This window comes from Xenopus laevis, chromosome 9_10L (genome assembly GCF_017654675.1).
Source record: "Xenopus laevis strain J_2021 chromosome 9_10L, Xenopus_laevis_v10.1, whole genome shotgun sequence".
NCBI lineage: Eukaryota > Metazoa > Chordata > Amphibia > Anura > Pipidae > Xenopus > Xenopus laevis.
The window spans coordinates 29,183,306-29,205,094 of NC_054387.1; the positions used below are offsets into that span (position 1 = coordinate 29,183,306).

A 21,789-nucleotide genomic window follows, 5' to 3' on the forward strand; every position below is an offset into this window, starting at 1 on the left:
CAACCACAGAACAGCCAGGCATGAAGCCTTTCTTGCAGGAGTTAAAATGTTACAATAAATATTCTCATCTGGCATGGCTTTAAATTCAAAGTGAAGCGGTGGTTGTCATTACCAGAAAATAATTAACAGCTGTGGCAGATATTGACTTGGCTGCATGAAATGCCTGCCAGAGTTTTATAGAAGAAATTAGTGGAACGGGGTATGGAAGGATAAGAAAAGGCAAGATTAGGGTGAGAGTTTAATGTATAAAACAAGATTAGATAATGCACTGTTAAGCGGTAGATGGTAAACAAATTGAAGTGCTTTAAAGGTCAAAGAACTCTAAGGGGAGGAGAAAAGAAAATCAATGATGCCCAACATTAAAGTAGCTCAGGGGGAACTCTTCATACAGGGATACGGTTGAATATATATCAAAGTTCTCTCCACTCCCATAACTGCAAGTGAGGTATAAACAAGTTTTCTTATTTTGTGACCTTGTACAAGTTTTGCTGCCAGGTGCTGGGGTGGAGGGACCTTGTGTAGAATACCAGTGACCTCTTTGTTAAAGTCTTTAAGAGTCAAAATGATTTACTCAAGCACAACCTTCCCTCCTGCTGCCTCCAGTGCAGTTTTTATCTTTTCTGCTTCATCTTTGGAAACATTCGCTTTAATCTCCTGAGGGAGAGCCTCTACCAGCTTCTTGGCCTATAAAAAGAAAAACATGCAATTAGAACAACACATTTACAATAACAAACAATGTTTTGCCAATAGTCCTGCAAGTTCATTTAAACAACACCTAAGGCTATGGACACACAGGCTGTTGTCAGTGGCTGTTTTCAGCCTGCATAATTGGGCGGATCTCAGCCTGTGTGTGACTTACTCAGGCTGAAAACAGCCGTTAAAAACAGCCTGTGTGTCCACAGCCTAAGTGCACGTGTGTCCACAGCCAAAGTGCACATGGGGCTGTGCCTCTGCTTCTCTGCCTGGGGAAAAGCCAGTGAACCCACTACTCCTTTGTGTTTTTGCACTGACATTTACATAATCTACACATCAGCATCAAGTGGGTGCTACTGAATCAAGAAAGCTGCTGTGCTACTTTGGGACACTTAAATATGAGGAGAAGGTTTTTTTTCTTGCCTTTCACAGGGTTAACCATCAGTTAGACCAGGGATCCCCAACCTTTTTCCACCCGTGAGCAACATTCAGATGTAAAAAGAGTTGGGGAGCAACACAAGCATGACAAATGTTCCTGGTTAGTGCCAAGTAAGGGTTGTGATTATCTTTTAGTAGCTCCTATGTGGACTGGCAGCCTACAGGAGCCTCTGTAACCAAAACTTGCCTCCAAGCCTGGAATTCAAAAATAAGCACTTGCTTTGAGGCCACTGAGAGCAACATCCAAGGGGATGGGGAGCAACATGTTGCTCACGAGCTACTGGTTGGGGATCACTGAGTTAGACAGTATAGTTAGGACCCTCTTCACTTCAGGGCCCTGGCATACAAGGAGATTAGTTGCCCCGCAATTAATCTCTTCTAGCACGGGCAACAAATCTTTGAAAATTTTCTACTGGCAATAAATAAATTGCTGGTGGGAAAACATACAAGTCTCTTGGCTTTCTGAAGTCGCGCAATGTTTCCTTGCAAATACACCGAGGGTGTGTCGTTATGTTAGGACACTCTCAGTGCAATAAATCAGCAACTCAGCAAGTTGCATAGGTCCTGGGAACTTTCTTACATAGTTGCACCATCTTTTCAGGATTTCCTCTGTGCTTTCTACACTTAGGCTTAGGTATAGTAAAATTGGAGAATCTGATTATCGCTCCCAAAAATACATTCAAAAGGGTCAAAGCAGAAACCCTCAACACAGTCATAAGTAAAAGTGACAGGGCATTATAGGGACAGTATATACCCTTTTCCTCATAAGCTCAATGAATGATGTGCTGAACATACTTTTTACCTATCGTTTTAATTAGGAAATATCTATGGCTTCTGATATTTCTGGCAACAAGAATATGAGCCCATTTTCACTTTATTCCTGTAACTTCTTGATCCCAAAGAACTTCAAAGGAGCTGATAAAGCCAATTACCAGTCCACTGAGTAGCCTGTTTGTTTTTTGTTCATAGAAAGTAAGCTCTGAACAAATTGCCTGTTTATAAATACTTATAAATTAATGCTTTATAATAGCAAAAAAAAATAAAATATATATATATATATATTTTTACATTAGAACAATAGGCGGAATGTAATTTCAACACATGTTTTTTAGCAAAGGTGTTTTAGGTCTGTACGGTCACAAGTGAAACAACCAATATGCAGTAAGATAGCACAATAGGGGCTGTAGTGAGCAAATGATAAAGCAAAAGTGCTTGAGCATCTTGAAAGCTTAGAAAACAAAAGAGATTCATTATCAGTATTGAGTAGCTACTGGAGGGCAAGACAACGGTCTCAAATACCTACTGGGCCCCAACCTGCTATCTTTATGATATTTGACTCAAAGAGAAAACAAAATGTTGACTGAGGCAAGGTTAGACCCTTTTTTTTTTTTAAAGTTTTTATTTAGAAATTTTAAATTTAACAAGACAAACATTTGCAATGTCTCACAGCAGTACAATCACATTGAATCAGTGAATGCATAATAATACACAAGTAAGGAACTACAAATATCACATAGCTGCATAAGGGGAGCACCAGGTATCACCCACATTCACAATCAGGGAACTACTGTATCCGGCAAGTCAATCCATTCGCCCCAGATTGCCTGAAACTTACCAGGGCAACCTCTAGCTAGATATACCGCTTTTTGCAGTGGCAAGACATCATTAATCAAAGATTTCCACCTGGCCAAAGTGGGGGGATTGGTGTCTTTCCACGTGAGTAAAATAGCTTTTTTAGCAAAATATAACATTTGCAGATAAAACTGCCTACGGAACGGGGGAAGAGTGAGAGGCTCAGTAAGTCCCATGAGACAAAGTTCCGGTGAAAGAATATTAGGAAGCGCAAAAGAGTTCTGAATAAAACCCAAGACCTTCCCCCAATACCTCTGCATGTGAGTGCACTCCCAAAAGACATGATACAAAGTTCCTGCTTCAGTCCCACACTTATAGCAGGTGTCAGGGGTACCCGGATATATCCTAGCTAGTCTATGAGGCGTCAGATATGTCCTATGAAAGAATTTAATCTGAATGAGCCTGTCCCTATTTGAAATATTGAGTATCGGAATTTGCTCCAAGGCCTCATTCCACGCCTCCTCATGCAATCCTGGAATGTCAGCCTGCCATTTTAGGCGCATCCTCTCTAAGTGGGAATCCAAGGGTTTTAATAGAATAGTATATATCCAGGAAACCACTTTCTGCAGATCAGGTCTCCTCAGATATCGTTCGAGGGAGCACTGTGTTATATTGAGGGGTCTAACCCGAAACTGCGTTTGAAACGCATGACTCAATTGTATATATCGGAAAATCATTCTAGCTGGTAGTTGGTGCTCCTCTTTGAGGACCGGGAAAGATTTAAGCTGCCCATCCTCAACAATTTGTGCCAGATACTTAACACCCAAGGAGGCCCAAAGTCCTGCATCAGTGAGCTGTTTAAAGTGCGGAAGGTTTGGATTCTCCCAGAGGGGGGTGCCCGGAGACCATGTGTCTGGGCGTGGGTATAACTTCTTCATATACATAGCATAGATCTTCACGACTGGAGTCATGGAGGCGGTGAACGGGAAGACAGAGTGCGGACCCCTATATAAGTGATTGGCCAGTGCCTCCAACGAAGAGGCACTCGCCGCCTCAACCATCAGGGCTGGGTTATTCAGGTCCGGCACTAGCCACCAACGGGCATATGCCAGTTGAGAGGCATGATAATACAGCAAAAAATTAGGCAGTGCCAAACCTCCCTTCGACGTTGGGGATTGAAGAGCTGCTAAGCTAATGCGGGGAGCCTTATCCGCCCAAATAAAAGAGCTGGTAACTTTATCTATTTGTTTGAACCACCTTTGGGGTAAATAAATCGGAGCATTATGTAATTTATAGAGGAATTTCGGCAAGAAAATCATTTTGACAATGTTAACTCTCCCCACTAAAGAGAGAGGCAAATTGACCCAGGAGGTAGTTTTCTTGCGATATTCCTGGAGAACCGGTTCGAGATTATCTCGTATATAGTTAGCAGGGTCTCTGGAAATGATTACACCCAAGTATTTAAAGGAGGTGGTCCATTTCAATTGAGATGGAACTTGGTCCTGAGCGGCAATTTCATCAATAGGGAATATAGTGGATTTACCCCAATTTACTCTGAGCCCCGAGTAAGTCCCATATCTGTTTACCACTTGAAGCAGGGTGGACAAGGAAGCCCCAGGATCAGCCAAATACACCAACATGTCATCGGCATACAGGGATGTCTTTTCCTCTAACTGGCCCCTTTGCAAGCCTACAATCTCCCTATTATTACGGATCTGGATAGCCAAGGGCTCTATAGCTAGCGCAAACAAAAAAGGAGACAGAGGGCATCCCTGCCTCGTACCTCTATGGAGCTCGAAGATCTGTGAGAGATACGAGTTAACTCTGACTTGGCCCACTGGTGCCTTATAAAACCGCCTTCACCCACCCAATAAATCCATCACCGAAACCAAAGCGGGCCAGCACCTCCCAAAGGTAAGCCCACTCCACCGTGTCAAATGCTTTGGCCGTATCCAGGGAGACCACGACTCTGGAACCCATATTATCATGAGGGGTTTGCATATTTGAATATAAGCGTCTAATATTAACATCAGTAGCTCTCCCTGGCATAAAGCCAGTTTGGTCTGGGTGAATAAGATTTTCAATAACCACTTTAAGTCGGGAAGCAAGGACTTTGGTGAAGATCTTAACGTCTGCATTAAGCAATGAGATGGGGCGGTAGGAGTCACAGCACTGATCAGGTCTGCCTTGCTTTAATAACACCGTTATCACCGCCTGGCTACAAGAGTGTGGAATGACACCCGTCTCTGAGGTGGTGTTCCAGAGAGAGGCAAGAATTGGAGCAAGAGATTTTGTGTTTGCCTTATACCACTCAATTGGTATTCCATCAGGGCCAGGGGACTTGTTGTTGGGGAAACTAGCTATCGCGTCAGCAATTTCTTCCTCAGCTATGGGGGCATCGAGGGCTATCACTTGTTCCAAAGTCAATTTAGGGAATGAAATGGGAGCTAGGTACTCCGACATGTCTAAGCTAGAATCCATTCTAGAGCCATATAATTCCTTATAGTACTCCCCAAAAGCATTAGCTATGGCCTGCGGGTCCTGTATTTCTTCCCCCAAGGGCAGAACCAGCCTAGGGACGGCAGTCACTTCTTGTGGCTCCTTGACTAACATAGCTAATAACTTCCCACTCTTGTCCCCCCTGTCATACCAAGCTGCTCGCCTGTTAATTTCGAATTGAGAAAATTTATCAGTGAGCAGGAGGTCAATGTGTCTTTGTGCGAGCGCCATAGCCTGTCTATGTGACAAACTATCTTCCCGACTCAGGTTCCCCTCAGCTGTTTGGAGATCAGATTTGGCCCCGTCAAGTCCCACCTCTAGCATACTGCGTTCCCTTTTAATAAGGGAGACATAAGTTCCCCTAGTCCATGCCTTACAAGTATCCCAGACCACTGTGTCCTTAGCTGTACCCGTGTTGGTATCCCAAAACTCTGTGAGCAAAGGCTGGAAACTGTCCTGAATGGACTGGTTATGTACCCACTTAGGGGCCAACCTCCAGCTGCGCGCCTGCCCAGGCCCTGGAAATGCAAGAGTTAATTGAAGGGGCGCATGGTCTGAGCAAACCCGGTGTAGGTATTCAGCCGAAAGCGTGAGGCGAAGAGCCTCCTTGTTCACTAGGGCCAAGTCTATACGGGATAAGGCCGACGTTGCTATGGTAAAACAGGAATACTGCCTAGCAGTGGGATGCTTAGATCTCCAGACATCTATTAATCCAGCTCCCCCTATCCAATTGGGGAAAATCGAGGTGTCATGAGGCAAGGGCCTAAGCCTGTCAATAGAAGGGTCCAGGACTGCATTAAAATCCCCTAACCACATAGTCGGATGCGACCCCATATCGGCTATGCGAGTCAGGATTTCATCCAAAAGTGTCACGGAGAAAGGAGGAGGGATATACACATTAACAATGATAAAACAGTAGCTAAATAGTTGACACTTAACTGCTATGTACCGACCCTTTAGGTCTGTGTGCAAGTCCGCCACCCCAAGGCCCATTCCTTTTCTGGTGAGAATCGCTACACCCCTCGAGTGGGAAGAGTACTCTGCATGGTAGAGACTGCCCACCCAGGCCCTCCTTAATGCTAACACTCTCTGTCCCGTTAGATGCGTTTCCTGGAGCAGGCAGATGTCCGCACCGGATTTCTTTAGATAATTCAAAACTATTGACCGTTTAACGCGGTCATTGAGCCCCCGAGTGTTCCATGATACAACTTGTATCTTCCGTTGTTGGTTTGCCATGGGTAATCTCAAGTTTGGTAGACTAGTCGGGTAACCGGGGGGCAGAGACCTGACAAATAGATTCCCCCCCTGCAGCCACATGCATACATATGAATCCTCAGTGTAGTAGCAAAACAGAATAGCAGAAAAGACATTGCAAAAACACACAACCCATTTCCAAAGCGGAAATTTCCTCCCTCCCGGTATCCACCCTGAACTCGGGGATACATTCGTCCCATAACTCTTAAACTTCCCTTGGAGATTCTTGGCCAGCGGCCAACACTTAGAGAAATAAGTCTCTGTAGCAATAAAGTCACTGCGCGAGGAGCCCCTTTCTGCGAGTCTCGAGCTATTGTAGCTACCCATATACACCCCAGTATGATAGCCATAATCCAATGATACTTAACAAAGAAAAAAGAAAAAAGAAAAGCAGCCCACCCCCAGCCATTGCAAAAGAAGTCACAGAACAAAGGGTAAATCCGGATAATATGGCCCGTCCTGAGGAAGAGGCCCCAACGTTCAAACGGCTTCCATAGCCAGAGTCAGGGGGGGTGAAAACTGGCAGGAAAACTGGGCATTAGCAGAGGAACACAAAACAATACGACCTGAGTGGATGACCCAACTGAGTTAGGTGCTGGATCAGCAGGAAGGGGGAGGCCGGCGTTCAAGCCATTGGATAATCTCTTTCGGGTTGTCAAAAAAAAGAGCCTTTTCCCCATCCAGAATCCTCATCTTAGCTGGATAGAGCATAGCATACTTGATCCCTTTATCACGTAGTCTGCGGCGTGCTTCCACAAAAGTACCTCTCTTCTTCTGGATCGCAAGCGAGTAGTCCGGGTACAAGGATACTCTCGCATTTTGATAGAGAATTTCACCTTTTTCCCTGGCCACTCTGAGCGCCGCATCCCTATCCCTGTAGTTAAGGAGCTTCAAAATCAGTGTTCTTGGCGGTGCACCAGGAGGTGGCTTCCTGGCGGGTATGCGGTGGGCCCTTTCCACCACAAAATGCTGAGAGAAAGCATCAGCTCCCAGAGTCTCCTTGAGCCATCCCTCCACAAAGTCCACAGTTGCCCCTTCACAGCCTTCCGGTAGGCCCACTATTCTAAGGTTGGATCTGCGGTTACGATTCTCTAGATCGTCTATCCTGGAAGCCAAATCAGCAGATTCCCGTTGCAATTGCTGCAAACACTGCGGAAGGGGTCTCACCTCATCCTCCAGGTCACCCACCCTGCGCTCCACCTCGGTAGTGCGATCTCGGACAGACTGCAAATCCTGCCGCAGGAGGGAGAGATCGATGCGCACTTCCTCTATTTTGGAGGTGAGCGTAGCGCTAGTGGTTGCCAGCGTGGTGGTAAGGGTAGCTTTAGATTCCGCTATTGCCTGCAGCAGGAGCTGAGTAGAATGCGGCATCAGGTCTGCATCGGAAGGCAGGGGCAGAGTCGGACCCGCAGGCTCCGTCCTTGGGGAAGCGCCGCCATTTTGATTAGGCCCTCGTGGCGAAGTGGCCGGTTTCGTGTAACCGTCAATGCGTTTCTGGGCCGCTTTTCGCATTTCCAGGCTCGGCAGGTATCACCCCACACAGGAAATCCACTTAAGATCCACCAACAATCGTGGGGTCAAGCAGGTAGCAGTCAGGATCGGGTCAGGATCACGGAGCTATCACGCAGCACGTCTCCCTAGTTCGGCATCCCAGCCACGCCCCCCGGTTAGACCCTTTTTAATTAAATTATTTAACTACAGAGGTAGGGCTCTAGCCCTTAAAGGGATTATTCACCTTGCAACACTTTTTTCAGTTCAATTGGTTTCAGATTCTTCACCAGAAATAAAGACTTTTATCCAATTACTTTCTATTTTATATGTGTGACTTTTTTTATTATTGAAGTGTAAAGTATAATTTTTCACATTCTAAAGCAGTTCTGGGGGGGGGTTGCTAAACTGTTCTAAATGGATACATTCAGTTGATACATTTCTTATCTTTGTCCCCTGCTGAGCAGAGTTTCATTAAAGGCAACTGTTGGAATTGATACAATAATTGCTAATACTCCTGAGACGCTGCTGAGAAATTGTTGCAAAACTGTTCAGAAACTGCACCTGAATTACTGAGCTGCCAGACAAACAACAGTACAGGAACCTTAAACTTTAAACTTAGATTTTGGAAAAACGGTAAAAAATAAAAAATGAAAAGCAATTGAAATAAGTCTTTATTACTGGAGAACAATCTGAAAACAACTCAACTAAAAAGGTGTTTGGAAAGTGAACAACCCCTTTCAATGCAATGACACACAATGTGTTTTGTTACCATGCAAAAACGCCTATGCAAAAGAAGAGAAGCATTCTTGCTGGAGTCAAATTGAGCCCACCTGTTAGTCGATTCAGGGGAAGGAGAAAGAAAATATCTGAGGCCACTCTCACTTTGCCTCAGAGGGTCAAAAAACTAAGCAATAATATCAGTAACCCTGTATTTTCCCCCTCTTGCTTAAAAGTGTACCCAACCCTTTCGTGAAGCAATCTTATGCCTCTTTCAGTACAACCGCTTCAGGGAGAGCGAATTCTATAGCCATAAAGCTGTCACAACTTTAAAAGCTAAAGTTCTGCTATGTAGTAAGTGAATCTAAGTGAAAAGTGTCTTCTGAAAGCATTTATGTTTATTAGTGAATACTGTGTATGTATTTATTTTACCTGCACTAGGTTCAGCCCTTGAATACAGTTCTTCACTTCTTTGATTAGTTTGACTTTATCTGTAGCATTCACTTCTGTCAGTTTAACAGTGAAATTAGTCTTCTCCTTCTTTGCTGGAGCTTCTGATTCTTCTGCATCCTGGGGTAACAGTAAAACAAGATTCAGCTACTATACATGACTTCAGAGGAAAATTTAAATTTTATCTTTAACATGTCTCTACCTGAGAAGGTGTTGCAGATGCTCCAGGCATCATTGAACCCATTGGCATCATCCCAACATCCTGAATCTTCAGGGTTCTCTATAGAATAAAGGTAAGGGGAATGTTAATATAATCAGAAATAGTTTTAAAATGTTGTAACCCAAAGCATAACATATACAGTCATATGAAAAAGTTTGGGAACCCCTCAAAATTCTTTGGAGCTTTGTTTATCATTGGCTGAGCTTTCAAAGTAGCAACTTCCTTTTAATATAGAACAAGCCTTATGGAAACAGAAAATATACAATATGCATCATAATAAAATTAGACAAGTGCATACATTTGGGCACCCCAACAGAGATATTGCATCAATACTTAGTTGAGCCTCCTTTTGCAAATGTAACAACCTCTAGACGCCTCCTATAGCCTTTGATGAGTGTCTGGATTCTGGATGGCGGTATTTTTTGTCCATATAAAATCTCTCCAGTCCAGTTAAATTTGGTGGCTGAAGAGCAAAGATAGCCTGCTTTAAATCATCCCATAGATTTTCGATGATATTCAAGTCGGGGGACTGTGACGGCCATACCAGAATATTGTACTTCTCCCTCTGCATAAATGCCTTGGTAGATTTTGTGTGTTTAGGGTCATTGTCTTGTTGGAATATCCAACCCCTGCATAAATTCAACTTTGCGACTGATGCTTGAACATTATCCTGAAGACTTTGTTGATATTGGGTTGAATTCATCTGACCCTCGACTTTAACAAGGGCCCCAGTCCCTGAACTAGTACCTACATTTTTGTACAGACAGTTTTTTACATTTGATTTAATTTCATACAACTGAATACTGCTTCTCTAAAAATCCTGGGTGTTCCTGAGAAATGAAAGTAATACCACGTATCTTTTGTTAAAAGTGGAGTAAATTATTATGCAGCCTGAAAGGGGTTCCCAAACTTTTTCATATGACTGTAAATTAATATTTTTGTAATATTGTGTATTCTTCCACTAGGTGGCAGCAGATAAGGTAAAATTTAACACTGCAAGGACTCAAGATTTTAGTAAATAAAGCCCTATCAGTAGTCTTTCCAATATCTCTAGATAAATTACAACACTCCAAAGACTTCTTATAGGCGTAAAGATTCTGCCTTGAATTTGATAGCAATTGATACATTGTTTTGCCCAAACCCTCATCTTCCAGTCCCCTCATGCCCTCCAGTCCCAAAGAACCCAACCCAGTTAATTTGTGTTTTAGGTTTGTGTTGGCTACGCTTCACACTTCCTGGATGACACTCCCTGCTCTACCTAACGCTGCCTGTGGTGATTGGTGGGTTTCAGGCCTTTATAAATTTAGTAGAGTGCAAATTACATTGAGTGGGACGTTGCTGTTGGTGACGAGGGGACACAAATTAGGGGGGGGTCCAAAAGAATTCATGCGAGTTTCCATGTATTTTGTCTTTCATAGCACTGTGTTGCGCTAAGGGCATGGGTGTAGTGGTAGGTAAGAAAATGTTAGACTTAGATGGGGCCAGAAACAAAAAGTCTAAGGACTTCAGGATGCAGGGCATCTATAAAGTAAATGTCAGGGTAAAGATACCTCATCACATCATACAGTAAGAGGCAGTGAGGCCTGGCACTGAATTTAAGATACATATAGCATCTGTATACATTGACACAAAGAAACACCCAGTGAGAAGCAGTGATCACTGGCACCACTAGAGCATTATATACAGCAGATTATCTTTAGTAGTGGTTTTGAAGCAAATATGCCAGTTTTACCAGTGCAGGGCAACATTAAATCACAATTACTGTAAAACACTTTCATTTTTTTGTGGTCATTCTTCCTTTAAGGTGAATCACCTTCTTGAACAGCAAATTATTTCTTACAGCCTCTAAAACAGGGGTGTCCAAACTTTTGGCTTCCCTGGGCCACATTTGAAGAAGAAAAATTTTCTGGGGCCGCACATGAAATACACAACACTTTTGATTTATAAAAATAAAGGAAATACACAGAAATTAACTACAATACCAGCTAGATAACCAGATTGAGCTATACACTGGAATATGGGACAAATATAGAGCAACCTTCTCAGGGTTGCCAGATCTAATTTTCAAAACCAGCCCAAAACTAGCCAAGTGGCACTTCAAAAGGTAGCCCAAAAATAGTTCAATATTTGCAGTAAAAAAAAGTCTTAAAAATAAATGAATGTATGTGAAAATATGCCTTTTTAAAATTTTCACTGTTTTGCTAATTTTCCAACAAAGCAAAATGGTAGGTACAGACTTGACCATCACCAGGGGCGTAACTAAAAGAGGCCCAATTTGTAACTGGCGTATTTTCATAAAAATTTTTTTATTTCACTGCACATATTGTGCTATGTTTGGGCTACTTTTGAAGTTGAATAAACAATTTATATATAATTCATTTTTCAGTTACAAAATTTATTCTCTATTTTTGATACTATGAACTGTGAATTTAATTAAGAAGTGATTATTCATTGCAATGCACTTATAAGCTATTAAGTACATTTACCTCATAATTAATTATCTTAAAAAACAAATCAATTGATTATTGGGAATCACAGGGGGCTTGGGAATTAATTTCTTTTTAATTCATTTTTGTATTAATTCTAATTTATTGCACTGCTCTTTAATTAACATGATTGAATAAATAAGTTGAGTGAACAAATTGGTTGTCAAATAGATTTAATAGTGAATTAATGCCTTATCCTACAGACCTACACACAGTGAATTTAGTAAAAATAATAATTCCAGAAAATTATGGAATAGGTATATGGCCCAGGGGTGTTATTACACAAATCCCTACTTCCAAATTTATCATATCAAATGCAAAGCACTAAGCCAGACTAAAAGAGTAAAAAATTCTGTACCTGTAAAAATACTGTGCAGGTGTATTGTGCTGAACCAGGGGAGCTGAGGTAATCATAATTGGTTGCTGTGGAGTGCAAGAGTGCCAGACTTGCCAGTAAGCTGCAGGCTGAAGCTAGCCTTTCATTAGGCAGGAGATGAGCCACATAGTTTTGGGAGTTGCTCTCTCTCTGTGTGCCTTTATCACGCTGCCAGACAAGAGGGGGCAGGGCCCAGCAAAGCCAGGAAATTGGCGCCAAACAGTAGCTGCTAGCTAGCAGCAGCTAGCAGCCGTTGGAGAGACTGGTGCGGAGAACACAGGCGGTGACGTCATACGCAGAGCGCCGGCGCTGACGTCACACGCAGAGCGCCGGCGGTGATGTCACACCGCACGCACAGTAGCGAGGCTGCAGCCAGTCCAGCAAAGCTGTGGGGAGAGGAGGCGTGCCTTTGTTCTGACGCGCAACATGGCAAACAGATTGCTTCATGCTGGGCCGCACGGATCTCCATTCCGGGCCGCATGCGGCCCGCGGGCCGCGGGTTGGACACCCCTGCTCTAAAAGGTATCATCTGCAGCTATGAGTCTTAAAGGAAAACTAGCGCTTCACTAAAGAAGTAGCTATAAATGTTGTACATTATGTTTTGGGATTCTGTGCCAGCCCAAGGCAACCACAGTCCTTTAGCAGGGAAGATCTGTGCCTAAAAATATGCCCCAGTAGCTCCCCTTCTTCTGATTAACCGCAAATGCCCTGTGCTGGTGTTATTTACTGATCTTAGGGACCCACTAACAATATACAGTACATATAGAATATAAATGTCACAATACAAGGCTGATTAGGCATTAACAAAGGGTACTACTGTACCGGGCCTGGCCTAAAGGGGGGCCCAGCTGTGCTGCACTTTTCGAAATAGCCCCCCCTGACTACGCAAAAGTCGTGCCGCATCTGCAGAAGTCCCGAAAATACCTGAAGACACAAAATGAGCCGAAGTTGAAGTCCTAAAGCCGCAAAAAGATCCGAAGTCACGAAAGGAGCCGAACTTGAAGCCCCAAAAAGACCAGAAGTCATGAAAGGAGCTGAAGTTGAAGTCCTGAAGCCACGAATTCACTGAACACCAATGTGTGTTTTTTTTATTTTATTAAACCCCTGGCCACCAATGTATTTTTTAAAAAAACATTCTCTGGAGCCTGAATGTTTCTTTTTAACTTGTACGGGGGGGGGGGGGGGCGCCAATGTTTTTTTTTTTAAAAAAAAAAACTTTTATGGGGGGCCCTAGCGTCAACTTTTTTTTTTTTTTAACTTATAGGTGTGCCCTGGTCACCAATTATTTGTTTTAACTTGTAGGGGGGGGGGCTGACCATCAATAAAAAAAACTATTATGGGGGGCCCAGTTTTTATTTTTAACTTATAAGAGGGCCCTGGCCATCAATGGCTTTTTATAACGCGTGTGTGTTTTTTTTTTTTTTTTTTTTTTTTTTTACAGTTTTTATGTCTGTGTGGTCTTTTAACTGTGGTCTTTTGACTGTGGTGTGGGCGGGATCTGGGGTGGGCCCGAAAATTTTATTGTACGGGCCCCCGTGATTTCTAATGGCAGCCCTGGTAATTAATACAGATAATTACTAAATGTCAGCTCAGAAACCAGTGCAACGAACATCAGAATGTACAAAACAGCCCTGTCGCATCAGTTTATATTACAGGCAAACCTAATTTTCTGCTTGAAAATTTGAGATGTCCCCTAAGCTTCTCAAAGCCCACTGAGCATGTAAATGACACTTTGCAAGATGGTGACCATATGTGACAAGTTTGAAGTCCTGGATCATTGCTGCTATTCAGAAGCTAAATCTTTAGGCTGGTGCAATACATTCAGTATATAAAATGGCATTTTTAGACTTTACTTCTCCTTTAAAACCACAGAGCATGACTGAGCCCATATTTAGTGAGAGTGAGGTGTATGCAGAACTCAGACCTTTTTCTGTCCCTTCTTTCCCAGTTTATTTATTCTCACCACTTTCATTATATCTATATAATTTTCTGCATGCAGATAATTTTTAATATAGGGTTTGGATTCAGTTCAGCCAGGAACTTGGCCAAATCTGAATCCTGATAAAAATAGCTCAAACTGGGATGAACCCCAAACCAAATATGGGATTTGGTGCATCCCTATTACACTGTACCTACCCGAAGTAACTCATTCAGCTCAGAAACCTCCAGCAGAGTAAGGCTGGCAATTTGATCAACCAGTTGATGGATTTTGGGTGGATAGTCCTTTGGCGCATTGTCAAGAGGTGGGGACGGTAGGGGAGAGAGGTTCCTCAACTCGCTGGTGGTCCTTAACAACCTGACCGTGGATATCTCCAATCTGAGAACAGAGAATATTAAAGTAATACTGTTATCACAAAATGACTTTTACAATACCACTGTTTCTTACACTGTCTTTAAAATGTTTTATTGTTATATTAGAGGCTCAGATTTCACATATTAATATAGTTTAAAAATATATTACATCTGTTTATATTGCCACAGCTAACACTCCTTATCTCTTTTACTCTCATTGTTAAAGGGAAACTGTAAGGGGGAAGCAATTTGTTTCCAAAACGCATCACTTAATAGGGCTAATCAAGCATAATACTATACCAAAATCAGAGTTTATAAAGGGGACATTCATTTCATTCTACAGTGAAAACTTTTAACATGCCCTGATTTTAAGTTTTACCTTTCCACACCATCTTTTGTCCCACCAATATATAATGCATTTCCCTGATTTTCAATTTTTGCAGATTTTACACCATTTTTATGGTCCCCTCCCTTAAAAACTTAATATGGGAGTTCAACCATATTTAGTCTTAAAACCGAGACATCTGGCAAGCCATTTTACTGATTTTCCAGGATTCTCTCTAATGCCTGAATTATTCTTGAATAAACTGCAGCCTTAGTTTGCCGCTGCCCTCCTAGGAAGATGGGTAGGAGAGATAACAGCGTTACAGGGCCTGGGTAAACCGTATGTAGCAGTATAGGGAATCTAATGTATTAGGAGGTATTCTCGTACCTCCCAACTGTCCCTTTTTCAGAGGGACAGTCCCTCATTTGTACTGGAAATTCCCTATTTTCTCTGCACTGAACAGCCAGAAAAAGAAACAGAGTTTCTCACTTAATTGGCTTTTAGCAGAGAGCCCAGAACAGGTGCAAATAAGACACTTTGTAACAATTTTGAGACACAAAAAAACAGTTTAGATAAGGAGTAATATTTTCAAACTTTCATAACCTGCCAAATTTTGTAAAATGAACATGGCAATTAGGGGGTGTGGCCGCAGAAAGGGGCGTGATCAAAAAAATTGCTGCGCTATGTATATATGCAATTTCTGCCAATATTTTGCACATTTCAAATGTTCACATATTTATTGTGTATTCTAAGTGCCTTTTTGTGATATGTACTAGCTGGAGCCAAGTCGTCTGTCTCACTGTGTATTCGTATACTGCTGAGATGACAAAGTTTACTTTGATGTGCGAAAAAATTTTTTGTCCTTTTACTTTTAAAATGTTGGGAGGTGATTCTTTGGCACACCAGTGATGTGATGTTTTTTTCACTTGAGTTAAAGGGCTTGTTTACCTTTGATATAACTTTTAGTATGATGTAGTGAGTGATATTCTGAGACAATTTGTAATTGGTTTTCATTTTTTATTATTTAAGGTTTTTGCGTTATTTAGCTTTTTATTCCGCCGCTCTTTAATTTGCATTTTAAGCAATCTGGTAGCTAGGGACCAAATTACCCTAGCAACCATGAACTGATGTGAATAAGAGGCTGGAATATGAATAGGAGAGGCCTGAATAGAAAGATGAGTAATAAAAATTAACAATACATTTGTAGCCTTACAGAGTATTTATTTTTTTAGATGGGGTCAGCTACGTCCATTTGAAAGCGTCAGAAGAAAAAGACAAATAACTATAAAACTAAACAAAATAGACAATGAAGACCAATTGAAAAGTTGGTGAACCCTTTAAAACCTGAATGTACTAGGTCAGAAGATGACCATCAGATACAAGGTGAATGAAAAGGCAAGGGTTAAAACTCCAAAGTCACTCAAGGAGGTGCGAATGAAAAAAGGCTGAAGTGCACCCTGAACATCTGTGGCATTATTGGCAGGTACACAGTTGATCTTATAAGTAATGAATAAACGCAGGCAGCCCAAAACTCTCAATCCCACAAAGCAACATAACTAGTGCATTACCGGCGCACAGTTGAGGCCACGGCCTGAAATTTCACGCAGCAACGAGCTACAGGGAACATGTTGATTATTCGCTCAGCTTTGATTTCGGAGGTCAGTCGCAGGAATGGCTGTCACTCCAGTTTCCTATTGCCGGCTGTAGCACATGTAGTCCTCCAATCCTGTGACCTACCCATCATACCCCGCGGCCAGCCGCAACAAGCACAACTTTATTTGTATAGCTGGTTAGTGTGCATAGTATCGACTTCTCCTAACTATCAACTCTCGGCTGGCAGGCTGCAGACAGCAGACATGATCAGTGGATTGCAGAGTGAGCAGTCTGCTGTTTGCAGCCTGCCAGCCGAGAGCTGATTGTTAGAAGTAAAGGAGACAGATCTGTTTCACTGCTGCACTCAGTCCGTACAAAGGGCGGGGGAAGGGGACTTGCTCTGGGATCTCAACAGAGTCTGAGTACTGAACATTACAAGTCTTTGGAAGCAGTGGAGTGAGGGGGTGTAAGAGAGGTGCTGAGGCAATACAACAATCTGGTCATGCAAAAGGCAGATTTACTGCAATGATTTATTTCATTAAAAAATAAAAAAGGGCTAACATCAAAGAGCAGGCCCTTAAGTTTTGGTTGATAACACCTGCAGGCCCAACCCTTGTGTTTTCAAATGCAATGCTCTAGTTTGTAAATGGCTATGAGTGATGTGGTAAAGGAGAGGTGGAGAATTGAAATCTGTATGTGAAGTCTGTAAGGGTAGGACTACACGGGCGTTTTTGTTGCGATCTGCATTGACGGAAATAAGGTAAGAGAGAAATGTCGGATGAAGTCACAGCGTTGATCCGACGCGACTGTCGGATGTAGCATGCAGCCTCTGCACAGTCGCGTCGGATCAACGCTGCGACTTCATCCGACAATGCATTCAGAGAGAGAGTGTGTGTGTATGTGTTTTTTTTTCTTCATGCTGGAGCTGCTCTATACTTGGCTAACAGACCAAGAGGCAGGATGGTAATTCCCTTTCTCCCCCCAACAATCAGTGCAGATGAATGCCGCATGCAAATCCCCCTTAACGTATTTTGCCTTATGGTGTTTATTACTTTAGTTACTCTGTTCACTTCCCCAATATTCCCTTATCAAAACTGTTGCAAGGATTTGGCTGGCTCTCCTCTGTTTTCCCACTGTGACACCATTTCCTTGCCTTAGCCATTTTGATTTTTAACCTTCAAAAAAATAGGACTGCCACTAATGCCATCCTGCTGTGAGTTCTGGGATATTATACACGGAATTGCCTTTGTGCCATCTTCCTAGGAGTTCTGGGGTATTGCATACAGAATTGCCCGTGTGCCATCTTACCATGGGTTCTGGTGTATTATACAGAGAAATTACTTTGTGCCATCTTACTATGAGTTCTGGGGTATTCTACACAGAATTGCCTTTGTGCCATCTGGCTATGAGTTCTGGGGTATTATACTCGGAATGGCTTTTGTGTTATCCTGCTATGCGTTCTGATGGTATTATAAACAGAAATTACTTTGTGCCATGTTACTATGAGTTCTGGGGTATTATACACAGAATTGCCTTTGTGCCATCTGGCTATGAGTTCTGGGGGCATTATACATGGAATTGCCTTTGTGCCATCTGGCTAGGAGTTCTGGGTATTATACACAGAATTGCCTTTGTGCCATCTGGCTATGATTTCTGGGGTATTATACACAGAATTTGTGCCATCTGGCTAAGAGTTCTGGGGGTATTATACATGGAATTGCCTTTGTGCCATCTAACTATCAGTTCTGGGGTATTATACACAGAATTGCCTTTGTGCCATCTGACTATGAGTTCTGGGGTATTATACACAGAATTTGTGCCATCTGGCTATGAGTTCTGGGGTATTGCATACAGAATTGCCCGTGTGCCATCAGGCCAGGAGTTCTGGGGTATTATACTCGGAATGGCTTTTGTGTTATCCTGCTATGCGTTATGCTGGTATTATAAACAGAAATTACTTTGTGCAATCTTATTATGAGTTCTGGGGTATTATACACATAATTGCCTTTGTGCCATCTGGCTATGAGTTCTGGGGGTATTATACATGGAATTGCCTTTGTGCCATCTGACTATGAGTTCTCGGGTATTATACATGAAATTACCTTTGTGCCATCTTGCTACTGTACACAGAATCAACACTGTGTTCATTTATATATTCACCAAGGGTGTATTTGTAAAATGGGTATTGGTTAGTGGAGGTGTGCCTTGCAAAGTGGGCATGGTCTAAAATATTGCCTCGGTGCTCTAAGCGCACAGCCATTTTCTCGCCTGTCCCCAGATTTCACTCTGAAAATCTGGTCACCTTAGCCTGAGGCAGCTTGCTGTTGCTGCCTCCCCCGAGCGCTCACCTTTTTCGTGCCGGAGGGGGTCCACGTGGGTGGCGGAAAAGCCCAGAACACTAGCGCGGAGAGCATAATTGCGCTCTCTGCATTAGAAGAGCCAAATTTCCTGTTTGAAAACCGGAAATTTGGCTCTTAAAGTACCAGGAGAGGCATTTTTGCCACCCCTGGTAGCTAGTGAGCCGCTGCTGCCTGAGGTGAGTTTCTCAACTTGCCTCATTGGCGCAGCGCCCCTGGTAGTGGCTGATACAGATGGGTGCAGAAGTGAGAACACAACCTTAAAAAGGGCTTTGTAGTGTTCTCTTGTTGGTTTTTTTTTTTTTTTTTTTTCATTCTCCTTAAAACTATAAATATTTGGTACTGGTTTCTCATTAGACGTCAAGCTTTTACTACCATTCATAGTCTTCTGAGAAAACCAGTACAGGTATGGAATCTGGAAACCCGTTCCTTTTTCTCTGTAACAATAGTAGCTTGTACTTGATCCCAACTAAGATATAATTAATCTTTATTGGAAGCTAAACCAGCCTATTTATTTATTTCTTTCATATTTACATGAATTTATAGTAAGTTAAGGTATTAAGATCCAAATTATGGAAAGATCCTTTATCCATAAAGCCCCAGGTCCCAAGCATTCTGGATAACTGGTCCCATACTTGTAGAAAATGTTTTAAGGAGATCCCTGACAAAAAACCCCAACAAGAGAACAAGGCATCAAACTCTTTCTTATGCATATATCGTGCATTCTAAACGGGTTTTCTCTGTCTCTCTCTTTGTTATCGGTAAATTCTATAAACATTCAGTTCCCGTGGTATGGTTGCACCTGGCCCGAACCGAACGCTTGTGATTGTAAACTATTCTGCCCAAAAAGGCAACTCCACCGCACATTAAGAACAAGGGTAAAATATTTCCATTTGCTTACCAAATTGGTGCTATGACCCGGGTGCAGCCGCCCGAGTTCATCACTAAGGGAGACAATACCACCAAGAAATCATACATTGCAGCGCACTCCTGGACTCAAGGATCGATTAGTGCAGCATGTAGTTAAAATTAAACCCTTTCTTGAAGCTATCATGTATCTGCCAGTACAATTACTAAAAATTACCCTTTAGGCAGTTTAACATTAAACCTCTTTGCCTCTAATCTTAATGGATGCCCTTACAACTGCTAAAAGGACCTACTGGTGAATAAAGCATTAGAGAAAGTATTGTCTGGTCCCTTGTTCATACAGGTATGGGACCGGTTAAACAGAATGCTCAGGACCTGGTGTTTTTCTGTAGTTTGGATCTACTAAAAAAAATATGATTGTTTTCCTTCCAATAGGGCATAATTAGTTAGGATCAAGTACAAGTTACTGTTTTAATACTACAGAGAAAAAAAGTTTTTACATTTTGAATTATCGTCTGCCACTCAGTTGCCAGTTTGTCCAGAACCTGCTGCAAGGATACCACATCCTGGATGAATTGATTGACTTGCATAGTTTTTGTCATCTCCATACAACAGTATATTACGAAGAATGCTCTCCTCCAAATCATTAATGAACAAATTAAATAAAAAATGTTCTTCTGCACTACCTGTTAGGGGTGAGGAGAATTGGCTTTAAAAGCTGTTCACTCATTTCCCAGTCCTTGGGCAATAAGCATAGAGAACAAGACACAGACACATTTTTTTTTAGGCTAGTTTACTGGGGTTTTCTTGCCTTTTTATTACACTGTTAAAGGGGTGGTTCACCTTTAAAGTAATTTTTAGTATGTTATAGAACAACCATTTCTAAGCAACTTTTCAATTGGTCTTCATTGTTTATTTTTTACAGTTATTTGCCTTCTTCTTCCGACTCTTTGCAGCTTTCAAATGGGGAGTCACTGACCCCATATAAAAAACAAATGCTCTGTAAAGCTACAAATGTATTGTTACTTTTTATTACTCATCTCCTATTCATATTCTAGTCTCTTATTCAAATCAATGCATGGTTGCTAGGGTAATTTGTACCCTAACTAGCAGATTTCTTAAAATGCATTTAAAGAACAGCTGAATAAAAAGCTAAATAACTCAAAAACCTTAAATAATAAAAAATGACAACCAATTACATATTGTCTCAGAATATCAGTCTCTACATCATACTAAAAGTTATCTCAAAGGTGAACAACCCCTTTAAATTACTTTTGAATTTTATTTTGGTGATTTTACCCTTTTCAGTTCTAGATGTCTAGATGTTGATGGATTGTTTGTGCCCATACAACATAGCTGGCCAACCAATATTGCTGAAACCGAGTTCAGTCTCCATCTCACTAGGTAGGAAAAAATAGTAGCTTTTATTGTTTTTTTGGGTGGGATATTTAGTGATTTTATTGAATGTTGCATTGTTCTTGATTACATGTTTATGCCCCTAAAAATTGTCTGTGCAAAATGTTGGGGTCTCTACATGCAGCATATTTTTCAGTCCTATGAATACTGGGCATTAAAATGTTCTTAAAGGAAAACTATACCCCCAAAATGAATACTTAAGCAACAGATAGTTTATATCAAATTGAATGACATATTAAAGAATCTTACCAAACTGGAATATATATTTACATAAATATTGCCCTTTTACATCTCTTGCCTTGAACCACCATTTCGTGACTCTATCTGTGCTGCCTCAGAGATCACCTGACCAGAAATACTACAACACTAACTGTAACAGGAAGAAGTGAGGAAGCAAAAGGCAGAACTCTGTCTGTTAATTGGCTCATGTGACCTTACATGTGGTTTGTATGTGTGCACAGTGAATCTTACGATCTCAGGGGGCGGCCCTTATTTTATAAAATGGCAATTTTCTATTTATGATTACCCAATGGCACATACTACTAAAAAAGTATATAATTATGATAATGGTGCATTTACATGAAGCAGGGTTTTACATATGAGCTGTTTTACTCAGTATCTTTTAATAGAGACCTACATTGTTTGGGGGGTATAGTTTTCCTTTAAGTCCCCTGGCATTCATAAAAGATGCTGTAAAATGCATTTTTTTTTTTTTAACACCAGCCTTTTGACACCATTGACAA

The 21,789-nt window shown here is 41.8% G+C and overlaps 1 protein-coding gene across 1 annotated transcript; it reads right to left on the reverse strand.

Moving 5' to 3' along the window:
* Window positions 1-226: 226 nt before the first annotated feature.
* Window positions 227-16,597, reverse strand: mrpl12.L (mitochondrial ribosomal protein L12 L homeolog). The gene is given in 5 exon segments (NM_001095027.2): window positions 227-684; window positions 9,097-9,234; window positions 9,317-9,394; window positions 14,333-14,513; window positions 16,382-16,597. Coding segments are annotated over 5 exon segments (573 nt in total). The 5' UTR covers window positions 16,441-16,597; the 3' UTR covers window positions 227-567.
* Between the last annotated feature and the right edge of the window lie 5,192 nt (window positions 16,598-21,789).